At 33.0% G+C, this 18,134-nt stretch overlaps 1 protein-coding gene across 1 annotated transcript in view; it reads left to right on the forward strand.

Annotated features, from left to right (window-relative positions):
• Nucleotides 1-18,134, forward strand: part of CEP192 (centrosomal protein 192) — a 61,087-nt gene that overhangs the window by 31,540 nt on the left and 11,413 nt on the right. The window contains exons 22-39 of the mRNA XM_029284287.1: nt 140-288; nt 697-927; nt 1,643-1,768; nt 2,544-2,687; nt 3,075-3,135; nt 4,925-5,064; nt 5,148-5,240; nt 5,737-5,852; nt 5,934-6,110; nt 6,613-6,703; nt 7,685-7,849; nt 9,074-9,334; nt 9,511-9,614; nt 10,871-10,980; nt 12,245-12,392; nt 13,611-13,780; nt 14,067-14,190; nt 15,660-15,765. Coding sequence (XP_029140120.1) covers nt 140-288; nt 697-927; nt 1,643-1,768; nt 2,544-2,687; nt 3,075-3,135; nt 4,925-5,064; nt 5,148-5,240; nt 5,737-5,852; nt 5,934-6,110; nt 6,613-6,703; nt 7,685-7,849; nt 9,074-9,334; nt 9,511-9,614; nt 10,871-10,980; nt 12,245-12,392; nt 13,611-13,780; nt 14,067-14,190; nt 15,660-15,765 — 2,516 coding nt within the window. The remainder of the gene's footprint in view (nt 1-139; nt 289-696; nt 928-1,642; nt 1,769-2,543; nt 2,688-3,074; nt 3,136-4,924; nt 5,065-5,147; nt 5,241-5,736; nt 5,853-5,933; nt 6,111-6,612; nt 6,704-7,684; nt 7,850-9,073; nt 9,335-9,510; nt 9,615-10,870; nt 10,981-12,244; nt 12,393-13,610; nt 13,781-14,066; nt 14,191-15,659; nt 15,766-18,134) is intronic.

The following is an 18,134-nucleotide window of genomic DNA, read 5'->3' on the forward strand; positions in this document are numbered from 1 at the left end:
TTTTAGTCTTATATTTAAAAATATGCTTATAAGGACCAAATAAGGAATAAATATTAACTGTTTAACTATTTTTTTATTACTATTAGGAGGCTACTCAAAAATAAAATGTCTTAACATTTAGTATTTTTTTTTAAATTAGAACGTGTCAGAGTCCCAGAAGAAGTAAAATTCCCTAATTCTTGTTGTGTGGGTCTGACATCCCATGCTGTCCTTAACATTTTTAATCCATCTGAACGGTGGCTACAAGTCAATATTGGCCTCCTTGGTATTATGCTTGATGGTGAAAAGGTATGTAATAAAATTTGCATGTTCTTTAAAAAAATCATTTATTAAAAAAAAGTGGGTAATTTTTATGTGCTTGGGAATTGAGGAAAAAATACAATTAGAAATGGAGCTACAGCCTCTATGGCAGCCTTGGGAAGATTTCTTAACTTGAAATCTCAGCATGTCATTGTGAAATTATATCAGTCTTGTCTTCTACATATCCTATTCCCAACTATTGGTTATGACTCTTTGTCAAACATCAAAGTGGTATTTATAATGAAGCTTTTATGTTCCTATTCAAAATATATACTTAGGCCAAAAAGCAGAAAAGTTGTTAATGTGACCAGCACAGTCATACAACTTGGAGATTTTTACAGTGGCTCATAATTATATTGAAAATTGTTTGTCATCCAACGTACTTTTTTTTTATAGGTGGATCCTTTGAAACACAGATGCCTACTATTTAAGAGCAAAACTATCATAGGACCTTGCGCTGCAGAAGAACTAAAAATGCTATTTTTACCCTGTCAAGCTGGAGTATTCCAGTGTGTACTTAATATTGCCTCTTGGCCATTTTCTGCAGATCCAGATATTGTTATTCAGGCAGAGGCTTTAGGATCTAGGGTAGTTGTAAATGCAGTTGCTGAAAATCCTGATATAAAGGTAAAAACTAAGATATATAGATTGAATATCTAGTTTGTATTATTTAGAACAGTGGTTCTCAACCTTTTTAATGCCGCGACCCCAACCGGTCGTAAGTCGAGGACTAAACCGGTCATAAGTCGAGGACTAAACCGGTTGTAAGTCGAGGACTAAACCGGTCGTAAGTCGAGGACTACCCAACCGGTCGTAAGTCGAGGACTTTCCCTGCCCGGGAGCGCCGCGCATGCGTGGTTCCGTTCCCTGCGCCGGCCGAGGCGTAGCTGGCAAGCGGCAGAGACGGAGCAGGCCGACCACCAGCTGGCCCAGCCCAAGGGAGGTAAGGCACCGCCGGAAAAGGGGGAAAAAATGGTGGACAAAAAAAATGGCGGACAGCCTTGCTTGGCAACCCCCATGAAATGGTCGATCGACCCCAAATGGGGTCCCGACCCACAGGTTGAGAACCACTGATTTAGAATAACTTATGGCATACTTAAAAATGAAAAAGTACTAATATTGGTCTGTGGATTGAAGCTAGTAAAACAATTAGTTATTTTTTTCTGTATACAATTGGGTGTATAAAATAGAAGCTCTTTTGGCTTAAATCAGTATATTATATATTTTTTGACACATGCTAGCTTGAAGGGTTGATTGAATGATGATGCATGGTAACAATCACTCTGCAAAAGTTGTAAGTCCTTTTTCTGTCCCTCCCTCTGATTCTTTTTTTTTTTTTAAGGTGGAAGCTGGGACAACAAATTCTCTTGATTTTGGTGATTTGCCGTATGGTAGCTGGAAAGCACTTCCATTGAAATTAACTAATAAAACCTGTGCTAGATTGCCAATCAGACTTGTTATTCATGCAGTAAGTACACTCTATATATGCACAATATTTTGTCCCTTCATGGGGTTTCTGAACTTAGTGACTGTTAGGCTAGATTCACTGTTGTCTTTATAGAAAATGATATGGCAAATCATGGATGAAATTATAAGCAGTGTCCACTTTACTTTGTTCCAAGATGAGCAAAACACAATTGGTAGTAGCTGGATTATCTTTCCAAGATCTTTATTGCTATTCTACCAAGTGCTATTCTTCAATATACAGACTGCTAGTTCGTTTACTATTAATAATCAATCCGAAAAGACAAAAGCTATCTACCATTTCAGCATCTTCACTGTCAATTCTAAGGCTGGTTGTTGTATTGTCATTGATTGTCATTAATTTGATCTTTCTATTCAATTAGATTCTTCTTTTTTATTATGCCCCTTTCATTAGTACTGCTTACAGATCATTTGTACTTTCAAGTACTGAAGTAGTGTCATCTGCATAGTACTGATTACTGATGTTTCTTCCTCCAATTTTAAAGTTATGCTTATCTTCCAGTCTAGCTTTTCAAAACACATGTATAGTTTAAACTGAAGCTTTTTTAGAAAGTTAGTGTTAATACATCTCCTTTTTCAAGGGGCTAATACAGGTTTCAAAATTTCTAATGATAAAAATGGACATTTGATAACACAGCTTATCGCAAAAAGATTCCCATTGATAAAACCTAAATAATGGAGTTAAAAGAGTTAATAGTGAATAAATAAATGAATAAAGCCTTGTGACTAATACTGTTTGTAAAAAATATTTATTTCAGAATGCTGTAGCATGGCGTTGTTTCACATTTTCCAAGGAACCAGTAAATCCATCTCTTAAAAGTGCAGTTCCCTCTTACAACATCTCTCAACTAGCAGCTCCATCTGTTATATCTCATGTAATGAATGCAAGCTGTGATACACAAGTAAGTAGCTTTATATATTTGTATAAAAGTGTATAACTGTTAACCCCAGAGAAAATATGCTATGTTAAACTTTGGCAGCATTATTTTATTGACCACATGCCAAACTTCTATTTGGAGATACTAATTTGACTTAGTAGTATACCTAATAAAGAAGTCCTGGTTGTGTCTAAGAGATTGTGTAAAAAAAAAAAAAGAATAATTGTACTTTATATATTATCACTATGTATATAGCTTAAAATTATAAAGATTTCTTATATCATCGCTTAGTTTTTTAAAATCATAGTTCTGTGTAAGATTATGTAGCTCATTGATGTCTTTTAGCAAATACTTTTACAAATTGTATTTTCTGTGTAATGCTTAATTCTATATCAGTATCTTTCTTTCCAGGATCCTGATGTTTTAGTAATATGGGTCCAATTTCGTGCACCAAGCAAGTGCACATATTCAGGTACAGATTTGCTATCTTCTAAAATAAATTATGCTAAAAATCCTGTGGCTAGATTTAACTGAACATAAATCTGTTTTTTAAAAATGTTTGACCAGTCTAGTATGGAAATTTGAACACATTGATATAAGATACCATTTATGGGGAAGGGGCATACTTTAAACCCAAATTTATATAACTGGTATAGTTACGGCTTTTGGGGCTGGGTCGGTCTGAATGCTATTTTACTCGATGAAGAAGAAAGCAGAGACTGATTGCTCCCTATCTTGCTGCACAGAGACATGTAGTACTTTCCTTATGCACAAAAGGATTGGAACTAATAGAGATAGTCCTTGACTTGCAACAGTTCATTTAGTGACTGTCCAAAGTTACAATAGCACTGAAAAAAGTGACTAATGACTGTTTTTCACACATACAACCATTGCAGCATCCCCATGGTCATATGATCAAAATTAGGATGCTTGGCAACTGACTCATAATTATGACAGTTGCAATATCCTGGGATCATGTGATTCGCTTTTGCAAACCACTGATAAATAAAGTCAATGGGGGAAGCCAGATTCACTTAACAACTGTGGCAAGAAAGGTCGTAAAATGGGGTAAAACTCACTTAACAAATGTCTCACTTAACAACATAAATTTTGGGCTCAATTGTGGTTGTAAGTCAAGGATTACCTGTAATTTTTTTTTAAAAAATCACTGTAAAGCAATGATATGATAAAACCTCTATTGAATATATATTAAAAAGAACACAATTCTAAACAACTAAAAAATAACTTAATAAAAAAACGTATGCCAATGATAAATTAAAGCAAGAGTAATAAGCAAAGATCCTAAATCAGGGGTGTCAAACTGCCGGCCCATGGGCCGGACGCATCATCCCAAAACTGCGCCCACCCCATTGCCGGCAATGGAGAAAAAGCTCTGATACATCGCACGACGTCACATGACGTTGCGAGTTTGACATGCCTGTCCTAAATAAATGAGTGGAAGCAAAACTCTCAAGAAGTAAAAATAATAATAAAAAAAAAACATGAAAGGTGGTCAAATATACCTCTTTAATGAACAAGTTCCATAAAAGGGGAGCTCCATAGAAAATGGTATCTACTCTCTGGCAGTCTGGTCATATCTCCTGGTGGATTCGTAAATTAGATACATGACAGCACCTCAGGAATCTGCAGAAATGGATTACACAGATCTCATAGTTCTTTTTATGGCCTACTATACCTATATCAGAGGCATGGTTGAAACTAAGCACATGCCCATACCAATACTTTTATTAAGTGTTTCACTGCATTAATTATTATTGGGATTTCTATGCCACTCCATTCCATATCAGTGCTAAGCTGTTTACAAAAAACGATAATACATTAAATGCAATGAAAAAAGACAAAGTGCTGTCAGAATAGCTAGCTTTTTACAGTCCTGCAAAAACCCAGGAAGGGAGTGGTGGTCGAGATGTGTGAGGCAAGCGGTTTCATAGAAGGGAGTCACTAGAACATATTCAATTAGATGTTAAGGGGTGGGGAGGAAAGAAAAATGAGTATCCCATAACCTCTTCCTATTTTTTAAAGGTTATTTGTTGTCAGTTTTAATGCTATCCTGTTTGAAAGCAATACAATATAAACAAATAAAAAATGTTCTGGGTATTCTAAATGATATTCTAAATATTGTCATTTTAGTAATGGTATTCTAAATGGTATCATTTAGATATATGATTGTATGAGGAAATATTTGAGGACAAAGTTGACTCTAGAATGAAAAATGATATTTTATGCTTGATTTTTTTCAGATTCTTTGGGACCAGCTGATGAGTACCTTGCAAGAATTGACGTGGAAATTGATTGTCCAGAGCCTGGTAATGTTTTAAAAAGTATACCTTTGAGTGCAAGATCTGGAACCCCTAGGATATATGCTCCTAAGGGCCTACAGGTATTCTGAAAAATTATTTTACAAAATGTAGACTATTTCTGTATTTGTTTTCTAATAATAATGTGTACATTTTTTCCCTCCAGACACTATATATGTGTACAAAAATAGGATCATCAACAAAGCAACAGTTGCCATTAAAGAATGCTGGGAATATAAAAGTTGATTTGAAGATCATGGTAAGTTTATTAACTTTTAAATTAATTTATTAATTTGTATTTCCAGGCACTAACTTAAAAATTATCAACTGTTTAGGGAGGTGGTGAATGAGATTAATGTAATTGTTTATTCTTTTAAATAGATTCTTTATTATAAGAATCTATTTCATTCCATGAGTTTTTGAAGATATGTGACAAAACAGTGACCAAAACCTGTGGCTAATTTGATGAAATAAAAACCATTTTAGTCTATAGTAATAGTATTGTGGCACTTTTTACAATTTTTATTGAAAATTTTAACAGCAATTATAAGAACTAATGCAAAAAAATAGAGCAGAGAAAATGAAAAGAGAAATAAAAAGCTAAAAGAGTAAGAAAAAAAAGAAGAAAGTAGAAAAAGAGAAAGATATGAAAAGTTATAAAGAAGTGGTTTCCAATATTCTTCACCGCAGTTATAATTACAATTACATTTTAATATTTCTCTAAATTCTCTCTAAACAACTCTGCTCTTTTCTAGTCAGTTGAACCAGATAATTGTATATCTATCAATCCTGAGGATCTGATTCTTATACCTGGAGAAGAACAAGAAGTAACTATTGAATTTTCTCCAAAGGACTGTAAAAATTCAGATAGGTAATATAGCATATTTTTAAATAATTATGTTAAATAACTACTATTTTTCTAGCTCATCTAACAGTAATTTTGTTTTAATAGTGTTGTGAAAATAATGGTATTACCATCTGGGCCAGAATATAAAGTAATAGTGAAAGGTGATGTGTCAATGGAAGAAAATAAACCTTTGATACAAAAATGTTCCAATTCAGAAGTTCCTCCGATCCTTGCCAACAAGCAACTTTTGATATGGGGAGGTGTACAGATTGGCAGAACAATGTAAGTGTCAAGAACAATGCAAGCGATATATACTTCTTTATTGCTTTATAAAGCCTGAACCACACTTTAAATAGTTTATTTTAACTGAGTGATGATAAATGAAACCTTAAAACAAGATTTTTCTAACATATACATGGGTTAGGGGTCTATTTTCCTCTGAGAAAATGCCTTGACATTGCACAGGAAAGATTGCTACCAAACATACAACTATCTGTTACTACTACAAGAGATTCTTACATGCTGTTAATATATTTGTGAGAATATTGAAAGAAGTCCCATTTGAAGTCTCTATATTTGAAATATTCAATCTTTGAAAAGCTAAGTAACTTAATACTTCATGTATTAAAATACAACCCTAGACTTAATTAACAGCTAAATTGGTGATTGCTTTGGCTTCCAAGTGATGCAGTTCTTTCTTGATAGATTTAATATATTTCTTTAAAAATGCATTTCCTGAGTATAAATAAACTGCCACCAAATGTTAAGTTATTGTAATTTTTAGGCAACAGAAACTAATTCTGCGAAATGACTCTTCATCAACTACTCAGCAGTTAAGATTGTTAATAAGGGGTCAGGATCAAGACTGCTTCCAGGTGAGACAAGAAAATGGTAAATAAAGCTGATTGCAAATGAGGCTATTTTTTTATGAAGAAATTTTATTGTTTTTTTTTTCATTTTTACATAAAAGTGCTTGAGAAACAACGTGGTGATTGGGTTATCAATTATCCTAAAACAAAATCATACATATATCACACAAATTAATTCCTTAGAAGTTCCCTCTCTATTTCCCACATATTATTTTACCAATTAAAATTATTACATTTGTAAAAAAAAGCTCAATCAATCGATCATCAATCACATTTTAATTATAAGAATTCAAATCCTGTTTTTAAGCTTTACTATTTTGAAAATTACCATATTCCAATTAAGCTTATATAGACATATTAGCACTTCGGGCATCCTTCATCAAATGAGGCTATTTTTGTTTGTGATAATAAGAAAACTCTAGAATATATTTTTTTCAGACTGAAGCCTGCTGTATAGGATGGTAATTCCTAAGGTTTATTGTCATTGAATTCAGCAGAATTTGTCAAATATGAATAAATTACAAAGCTTATATGATTCAAGACTTTAAAATTTTGAAAAAAGATGATGGTTTTATTTAATGTTAAGCAACAATAAAATGTTTAGTGCTAATTTTGTTAAGAGTAAACCAGCATTCCTAAGTAGAGTAATTGCCAGTTCTGAAGTCTATCTCTTGGGGAAATGTTGTCATTTTCTAACTTAAAGTTTTGTGAAAAAGCTCCTCTTCAGAAAGTTAATGCATGTAGATTTTTTGACTCTGTAACATTTTCCATGTGCAGGTTTAACAAAGTAGAACTGGGTGTGAATAGAAAATATTTGCATCTATCAAGATTTTCTGAATTCATGCTAATAAGATTATATATGTATTTTGTCAGTAGAACAATTTGTCTTAATTTATAGAACTGTACAAATTATTTCAAACTAAAATTATTTATAGAGAACTTAACTCAGGTGAACTTAGTATGATTTTTTTTCTTCTACATTTGTAGTTGAAAGTTGGAGAATACGTGTACAATAACTGCGAAATCAAGATCCGACCAAAGCACGATTATAGTATCTGTCTAACATTTACACCATATCGTTTAACTTGCATGTTTGCAAAACTGGAAATGAAACAGCTTGGTGTTCTATCTCAGCTAGGAATCAAATTCACTGTAAGTTGTCTTCTCTACTTATAATGTGGTGTTTAATTATTTTTACTACACTGGTTTTCTTCGGTTCTGGAATAAATTTAGAAGATACTTATATAAATTCGGGGGAAAGATTACAACATGATCAGAATAAGCTTATACACTACCACAGTTTCTCATTCCTAAGGGAATAAAATATCCTTGAACTTCTGATATTCCTTGTCATTATGGACTTTTCAGTGTTCTTTCCAGTGTTTACATTTACTATTATTTGTGAAATTTTAAAATTTATTTTTAACATAATCTACTTAGCCTTTCTGGATTCAGCCTCTGACCATGTTGCACTATTGTAATACATTGTTGCTGCTGTTCCCTGACAGAGAGAGGAAGAATATGTGTTTGTTCTGATTAATATGGGGGAATGAGAACCCAGGAAATTATAACCCCCATCTATGCTAAAATATATATTACTTCATATTACATAGTGGTATCACATAGTGGTAAAACTGTATATTTGTTTGAAAGGCAGTTATAAACTTTCTTAAGAAAAGCAGAAAAAAAGAAGTGCAGATAAAATAAAATATAGTATGGCTTCAGAGATATAAGAGTTTTAAACGCCACCTCAGGACTTTTTGAAGATATACTTTAAGAAAGATTAAATGGCTGATTTGATTATGTTGTTGCTGCCATGGGAGATACGATGGAGTTTTTTATGGGTTTTTATTATGTGGTGGATTTTTTTAAAATGTTGTAAGCCACCTGGAGTCTCTTTATGTGTGATATGGGCGGCTATACACATTTGTTTAATAAATAAAAAATAAAAAGAACCTATTCAATTAGTATTACATATTTAATTAATCTGGTTTTAAAAATATTGCTGCTGATTAACCATTGTGCTATTTGTGGTCTATATTCAGTGTCATAAGCACGGATCTTGTTCATACAATACTGATTTTATTATTTTCTGATCACCCCTCCCCAATATAAAGTATATATAGTATGTAGGAGCAAATAGCGGAGTACATAAAGAAGAAGGCAACTTTTCAGACATGGTGCCTCTAAGTAGTTTAAACATTTATAGTGTTAACATTCTGATAACTTGATAAGTGGGTGTACCTGAAGATCTTTATGCCCTTTCATAAATTAGGATCCTCCTTTTTCTTAAACTAAGCAAATGAAAAACAATATGAAGAGACTCTTTCAATTAATGTCATTCCTGTTTGTGCTTTTTTTTTCTCTGCCTTTCAGATACCATTGTATGGTTATGGAGGAAAAAGCAATGTGAGATTAGAAGATGTTAAAAAACAAGCTAACAAATATATAGTAGGACTACCCGATTTAGCACCTGGTAAAACAAGTCATACTACTTTCTCTATACAAAATACGGGCTGCCGGGCTGCCTATGTAAAAGCATTGTGTTTTAAAAACATTTATGAAAAAAATGTCATGGATCCAAATACAATGAGAATCCTTCCAGAAAAGTTCATCCTTAAGGAAGGTTCAAAGCAGGTAAACATTTAAAGCCAGTCATGTAATTGCTTAGATAAATATGACATTTGTAAATTCTAATGCATTTCAAAATATCAATTATAATTTTGTTTTATAACCATACATATTTTAATCAAATACACTAGCACTTACAGAAATCATGTGAAATTTAATAAAATAATAACTCTCTCTCTCAGAAAATTGCAATTACATATATTCCGTCTGAAGAAATCAAGAATTCATCTGTGTTGTCTACAATTTGCTTGTTTTATGGTGATGAAATTTTGAGACAATATTGCAGGTAAGATCTGTTTTTCTGAAAGCCAAACTAGCTTTAAAAACTCATAACTATTGTCTTAAGAGTCAATTCTGTTCACAGTCTTAAGATAATTGGTTCAAAGAAAAGTAAATTCAAATATCAGGAAATTCCATATACTGGAATAATTTGCATTTATGCAGTTTTTAATGTATATTATATAAGGTTTTTGTCTGTTGTTGAGTTTTAACAGTTCAATTTATTAAATCTATAATTGTTTAAAATGTACTAGATTCAGAGGACTTTTAATATTGCCTTTCAGTTAGCTTCATTTTTTTCTTTATGGTACTAACAATCCTAATCAAATGCCAATAATACAATTTCAATTGCACTATTCACATCAAAGGGCAATTTAACAAGGACCTGGTAGATTTATAAATTATTAATTAATGTAAGAGTTGTCTTGAACAGTGCCTGTTAATCGTTAAATTGTTGAACAATGAATCACAGCAACCTAAATATATTCTCCCATGTGTTTACACTTTTAATCTGAAACTTAGCTGGAAACTGTTTTATACTGCAGATGACTCCAGTGGAAAGCCTCTAGACTAATGTGATTCCAGTTGGCTATGTCCCACCTGCATTTTTCAGAACTGTATTTGATAATCTGAAATATTCTGATTTTTTTTATGGCTCATGCATATTGGAGGCCTGCCATATCATAATTTACAAAAAATATATTCTAAATGACAAGTTATTATTATGACCTCTTTAACAGACAAAAAGAATATTAACTTTGGTTGCAGAAATATTTCACATCATCTTCATGGATTTTTATTAATTATAGTCTCTAAAAGCTTTACTTCCTTAGTCCCATCATCATGCAGAGGACTCAGAATAGATTAATCTCTTTAGGAATCAATACAAAGTAAGATTATTGCTGCTCAGAATTCTTTGTAGATGGACGAAGGAACAAATGGAGTGTTGTTTTATTCCATGGGAGGCATCTAAAGCAAATAATTGCCAGTAAGATTCTTAGGTTAACCATGGATGCTTAAAATATTAGATAATGTCTTTTTCCTTATAGAATCAAAATTATATTGACTTTAAAGTTCATCCATTGTTATATTGTGTTTATATATAACAAGGAGTAGCTCAGCAGTAGCTTGTTAGTATTCTTGGATATGCTACTTTTAAACTGGTACAACTGGAACCACTATTTTTATGGAGTATTTCTCTTTTATCAACAACTTCATGAAACTAATGGTATGTTTAAAATCATATTAAAATTTTCTACTTAGAACGATACAGCATAAACCTGAACAATTGCAAAAAATACTTTCTCCTGATAATCCGGTAGTAAATATTAAATTTGATGAAGAATTTCCTGGAGAAGAACTGGTAGAAGAAGGTATTCTGAAATTAGATGTAATTTATATTATATGTATATACTTAAAATGTATTGCTTTCTTTGCATTCCTCTCTCACTTTCTAAATACCATTGTATTATAAAACCAATGCAGATGCAGTGATCATTTTCTACTAACATTGATTCTACTTCTACTTCCTCCAGGGTGATTATATCCTTCTTGCTCCCTGTGTCATGATTCTGTAGATATTAGCTATGATTCCCATTCATTGGGCTTTTGACACACTCTGTATATCCTTGGTATTTGAACGAATTGTCAATCAGACATTTTTACTAATTTGCTTTGAAAGTCTTAATAGTTGTCTTTTTTTCCTTCTATTTCTGAAATTAATTTCTGACCTTAGCCAAAAGATTTTTCTTAAATTATAGTTCCTAGGTACGACTGAGTAGCTTATTAATATTTTTACTTTTGGTTTGTATTAGTATTTTTATTTGCTATGCAAATAAAAAATTAAGCTCAGAACTAAATATATTTTCCCCCCACAATAACCCTTTTGTGAGGTAGGTTGGGCTGAGGGAGACTGGCTGGACCGAAGCCACTTTCAGTCCTTCAAAGCAGGCCAGGTCAAGAAACAGATATGAAAGGGATACTAGGAATGCTGCTTTAGTGTCATAATAATAAAGGAACCAAATTTGAAAGCCTGATTATTTTTCTTCTTGATCCATCTTGTACTAAGATGGTATTATTTTGAGTTTTGTCTCTCACACTTGCTTCATCTTAGGACTGTGTAATTGGTTCTCCAAATCCTCCAATGGTTCCTTTCTTCCTTCTCTGTGGTTAGCTCTTTATTCCTTTATAGTCACTCATTGAGATTCTGTGACTGAAGTCAAACCTGGATTTTCTGGTTGCTCCAATACTTTAACCCAACATACCACATTGCTGTATGTCTACTTCACTTACCATGTACAATAGAGTGAGTTATTTTAAGAATTGTTATAGATATTTAATGGCACTAGCTGTTTTTTCCATTTTCATTACTTGGACAAAATTTTAAGAAAAATCTGTTTAGATGATCCAATCCCTCTCCAAAAAATCCAGAGCAAATAGAAGATTCCTGTAACCCTGAATGTAAAGTCCATTTGTTATTGTTTTCATTATCATTGAATCTGCCTGTGAAATTATTTGAGAACACGTTCCACATATGGTGAAACTATAAAGATTAGTGAGATGCAAAACTATATTTAATATTGGAACAGTGGAGCTTTTCTTTCATTAATTCAATTTGCCTAACTAATTTTTTTCTAGTATATGACCTTCCACAACAGCTAAATGATCTCCAGTATTTTTTGACAAACATGCGAAAGATTACACTCTCTGTTATTAATGATTCTGCTAGCACTGTATCTGATTCTGCTAGCACCGCATCTTCAGTACATCAAATGGTATTGGAGAGGTAATGGCTTATTTACTGTGTTTTTTTTAAAGAATGCTTTAAATTGCTAATGAAATAAAATTGAAATCTTTAAATTGATAATAAGCAGTTCCTTATTAAATAAGTGAATTACAGATTAAGTAAAAAAGTTAAAAAAAGTGGCCAATTAACATGCACCAGTAAATTTTAACACTATGTATCTGAATAAAACGTATCTTTAACATGTATTCCTGATATCTTTTCTCTTTGTTCCATTTTGTTTAGAACAAAATTATAAAATTTTTAAAAATGTAGCCCAAGAATAAGAGTAAATTACTCTCATATGACACCATATCATGGATATGGTCTTAAAGTCCCTTTCTTTCTCAGGGATTGCAGGGAAAGAACAGTTTATGGTGTTTTTTTTTCACAAATATTTTATTGAGTTTTTTAACGGTAACAAGGGAATAGGGTCAACAAAGGTAAAACAAAGGAAGACATACAAAAGGGTTAAACCAAAGGAAGGGGGTAAACACAAAAGTGGGATCAATCCCACAAAATAACATCGCTTCAGCAAGTAAACCCGTCCGGGTATACATATTAAATCTTAATGATTACTCTAGTATTAAACAGCTTTCAATATAGTCATATAAATAACAAGTTAATCAATATATCTCATTCATTTTACTAATTAATAATGCTTAATACTAATTACTTGTAATAACTTTAAAATAGTAATATATTACTTATATATGGTATGGTTTTGAACTGCTTTGAAAAACTTTACCTAGGAGCTAGAAAATGTTGATATTTCTTGGTTTCTCCTTTGGAAAATGTATGAAGTTGAGAAATTTGAAGGGAGGGAAAAAAGAAGCATATGGAGTTTCAAGGAAGGGGAGGACATTTCTTTTTTTCTTTGATATTTATATGGCTGTCTCTTAAGCAAATAACTCTGGGAGGCTCACTATACACAATGTTAAAAAAAGAAAAATCTAAATACAAATAGACACAATAAATACACATAGAAAAGTCAAGGCACTTTACCCTTTAGCCTCCATTACAAGCCCATTGATATTGGGCTCTGTTACATTGAGCCCTAAATGTTTTGCAGATACTCCTTGGTTTATGACCCTAGTGGAGCCTGCCCATGACCATCATATGTCATAACAGTAATAAAATTTGGTGATTGTCTTTCAGTTATACTTTTTACTCTTTATTCTCTTAATAGCTAGTAATTAACTAGTTTTTAACTATTTAAAGACCTGCTATTCCTGAGAAATCTGCTATGACTCTGGATGTATTACCCGTTAAAGGGCCTCATGGCTGTGCCCTATCTTCAAAAAATGATGGCCTAAATGAAAATATTCTTCTTTCTCATGAAACGTGGACTCTTCAACCAGAATTCCTGATTCTCACAGCCCCTTTTCAAAGTGAGTAACTTAGCAAGCTTTAGTATATAATAAAAATATTGCTGCGACCTCTCCCTGTTGATTTAGTCTTATTTTTATTTGAAAATTATTACTCATACAATATAATGTGACTTTGGAATATGGTAATTCTCCATCTTGAATAATCAATTACCAATTCAGAAAAAAATGGATACCACCATTTTAATCAAAATTTACAAGTTTCAGTTAACAGTAAGTATATAAAATGTTTATAATTCAAATATTTGTGGAAGGTGCCTGAAAACTCATGTAATTCTTATTTCAAAAGGTGGCGCAACAGTTACTAAATATACACAGATAACGAATAACTCAAACCGATCATTGAAATTTGAACTATCATGGCCTGCTCATTGTCTTACAGTAACTCCTCAACATGGAATTATTGAACCAGGGTAGGTACTTCTGTTGTTTCTGAATATTTAATGAAAACAGACAGATAATGCCATTTGATACTGTATTCACTTACTTGAAAGGGTCATTGAATTTGGAATACAGGTAGTCCTTGAGTGACGAGTGTAATGGAGCCTGCCCATTCCACTCATAACTTGAAAACTTGTGGAGTGAATCTCGTTCCTTTAGCGAGATCACTCTCTTGCTTGTTAAAACGCACACGGCTCGTTAAGTAAACATGAGTTATCTCGGTGGGGAAGGCCATGGAGGGCCTTGTGCTGTAGCAGGCCCAAGACCTCCCTGATCCACTAAGATACCGCATGCTTCCCCCTCCCTTCCTGCCATGCCGGACTCACCTGGAAAAGATCCAACTCCTCTCTGCCGTGGTTCCTGCTACTACCCAGATTTGAGGCTGGGGAACGCTTTGGCGCACCCTGTGCGGCCCGATCTGGGCTCCAGAGGTCTTTCCAGGCCGCTGCGGCTGGATCTGAGGCCGGGGGAGGCTTTTGCGCCCCCCCGTGGCCCGATCCGGGCTTTGGAGGCCTTTTCCAGGCCACTGCGTCTGGATCTGAGGCTGGGGGAGGCTGGAAAAGGCCTCCTAAGCCCGGATCAGGCCACGGGGGGGGACACAAAAGCCTCCCCCGGCCTCAGATCCGGCCGCAGCGGCTTGGAAAAGGCCTCCGGAGCCGAGATTGGGCCATGGGCGCAGAAGGGTTCCCTGGCCGCAAATCCGGGCGGTAGAGGCCTGAGAAAGGCCTCCGGAGCCTGGATTAGGCCGCTGGGGGGAGGCACGAAGTTTCCAAGTCTAATTAATTTCATTTTGTTATAAGAGTTTTTCTTCTAGGGCTGTAAGTGTGGCTTCCTAATGTTGTTATTTCACTGTAATTCTTGACAAGTTACAAACTCATTGTGTATGGAGGAAATTAACTCTTTGATTAACTTTAATAAATTACATTTTAATTGCATTTTCATTGCAAATTTTGTTTTTGTCTTATTCCTCCAATGTTGAAGTGTATTTCCTAATACTCAAGAGAACACAATTGTGCTGTAGAAAGAATGTTTTTTTTAATCTTATAGAATTGACAACATTTTAATAATCTGAAAGCAATAGAATCCATTACAAACTAACACTAAAAAGTTAATAGTCTTTCTACTGTTCACATGATGTCTTTTGTGTATAAAGGGTATATAGTGAAAGACATTTTCCATATTGCAGGTTATGTGAACATAATTTATGGACAGTTTTTAGCTATTTTTTATTTATGATTTTTTTATTTTATTTATAAAGTCTGTGGTGTTCTAGTGCTTTATGGATGTTTTGTTAAATGATCCATCAGTATATGAGCTTTTTTATTATATATAACCACAGTGGAGTTTGATTTTTCTATACAAATCAAAATATTATTATTTTGTACATCACGTTTTCTCATTTCACTTGAGTTCAGAACTAAATATTGAATTCTTTTTCTAGGAGCAATATTTCAATTCATGTGAGTCCAAACCCATCACTTGCAGATAATAAATCAATATTTCCATGGAGTGGCCTTATATATATACATTGTGATGGTGGACAAAAAGTAAGTGCTTCAAAAAAGTTTTAAAATAAAGTGTTATTCATGATACCATACCTAGTTTTAATATTGTAAGCGTCCATATTTTCTGAAAGATATGGGAAGGGACTGCAGAGAAAATTGCAATGGAATAACAAATATGAATCTTTGAACTCTGTTTGGAAGACCTAGAGCATTGTACTTGTCAGTGGAAAAAAATAAGTACACATGTACTCAGGCACTTTTGATTTATCCCAACATGAGAATGATTAAACCCCATTAATCTCATCGCAGCTTATTGAAGTTTATTCCAGTGAATATGGCAATATTATAGGAACAACAATGATAATATGAAAGATGGTGAGCATATTTTGCAAATCAAAAGTATATTGAGACTATTCTAAATTGTTACATAATACATGCAAATTTAAATGAAAATCTGCATCAGTATCAATAAGACATAGCATATTCTCTTCATATCAGTAATCTTTGTTCTACATTGCCCCTTTATATTTGAAATATTAATTGATTGCCTGAGAAATAGGGTACTGTCTGCAAAACCAGATGGTATATAAGACAAGATAAAGGACATAATTCACATTTTAATTCAGCTAATAAAAAGTGGAACCAAACTTTTAGCATTTACAGGTAGTTTTTGCTTAGTGACTACTTTGCTTAGTGACCATTTGAAGTTACAGTGGTGTAAAACAGACAGCTTTGTGACCAAACCTTGCATTTATTAACATTGCAGCATCCTATGGTCATGTGAACATCATTTAGGTACTTCATAACCAGCAAACATATACAACCATCACAGCATCCTGTGGTCACATGATCACAATTTGCATGTTTTCCAACTATTTTGCTATAAGCAGATTTAATGGAGAATATGGAAATAAAAGTCATATGTTGCAGTCATGTGATGCTTCACTTAATTACTTACTATTTAATGACCAATTGAGAAGTGATGTAAAGCCACCATGGTCATGTGATTTTACATTTAGTGACTGTGACATTAGCAATGGAATTGCTGGTCCCAATTGTGGTTGTAAGCAAGAGCTAATTGTATATTTTACAAAAACATTGAATCATACCTTGTAATCTTTGCTGTCTTTACCTGGGTTTAGTATTATTGTTTTATAACTCCCATAAAAATAAGAGAGAAAAATCTGTTCATGAAAGATTCAGATATATTTTGATTAGAATGGGATTAAGAAACTCACATTAATTATGCCATTGACAAAAAAAATTCATCTGGATCGCAGGAATTCCTTCTTTGCATGGTTTAAATAACATCTCTTGTAATAATAGCAGTGCAGCCAAATCATTCTGATCTTGCAAAATTTTTAGATTTATTGTTTTTTTAAAAAAAAAAAACTTGCTCATTTGGAACCAATGAATCAAGTCTATTATGCTAAGTATAATTATCGGAAAGATTGTTGATTAAGTTCTGTTTGTACAAACTTCCCAAAAACAATGTTATGGGAGCTTGATCAGATATAACAATAGATATTACCGTTATCTAATTAATTAAAGATTGAGATCAGGAGCAACTCTTGTAAGAGATTGAAGAAAAATGTAATCCTTTAGAAATGGATTCAATGTAACCATATAGATTTAAAATGTATTCCATGTATGTGATATAAATGTACTTGTAATAGTATCATGATCCATTAAAAATGATTAAAACTACCTTTTATAATTATCTGGTAAAAAGTATCTTTTAAAATAAAAAATATTAATCTGTCCAAATATATAATCACCAAAATTAAAAAATATCAGCTATATCTTGGTTCTACAAGTAAATAAAAAAACTAATCAAAATTATTACTTTGACATCAGCATTCTTGAGCTGTACCTAGACCAGGGGTAGGCAACCTTGGCTCTTTTATGACTCATGGACTTCAATAGCTGGCTCAGGAATTCTGGGAGTTGAAGTCCATAAAAGAGCCAAGGTTGCCTACCCCTGACTAGACACTAGTAATTGACAAAGTGAGCAAGAAACGTTACATCTTGTAATAAAACTTGTTAGTTGGAAAATATGCTACCAGAATTCTTCTGATTTGCCATCATAGACTAAGACTACTCTCTTCTGACAGTGTCTAGTTTTCTAGTAAAGCTTAACTTACCATAGATGAGAGGTCCATCTCCCCAGTAAGAAATCCTTATCAGGAAAAATGAAAAATGGAAATGAAGGTTTCTTGAAATATTCCCTTTTTTAAAGTGATCCATATAAGAAAGTATCCTTTGTTTTTTGAACAAATATTAATGCCTATTACTTTCCACAAAACAATAATGTTATAAATATAATATATATTTAGTAAAATATAGTTTTTACTTATGTCTATAGACTCATTAATAGGGAAAATTATTCAGTAATCTGATACTTTTAATAA

Source organism: Protobothrops mucrosquamatus, unplaced genomic scaffold (genome assembly GCF_001527695.2).
Source record: "Protobothrops mucrosquamatus isolate PMUCROS unplaced genomic scaffold, P.Mucros_1.0 scaffold491, whole genome shotgun sequence".
In the NCBI taxonomy this organism is placed as follows: domain Eukaryota; kingdom Metazoa; phylum Chordata; class Lepidosauria; order Squamata; family Viperidae; genus Protobothrops; species Protobothrops mucrosquamatus.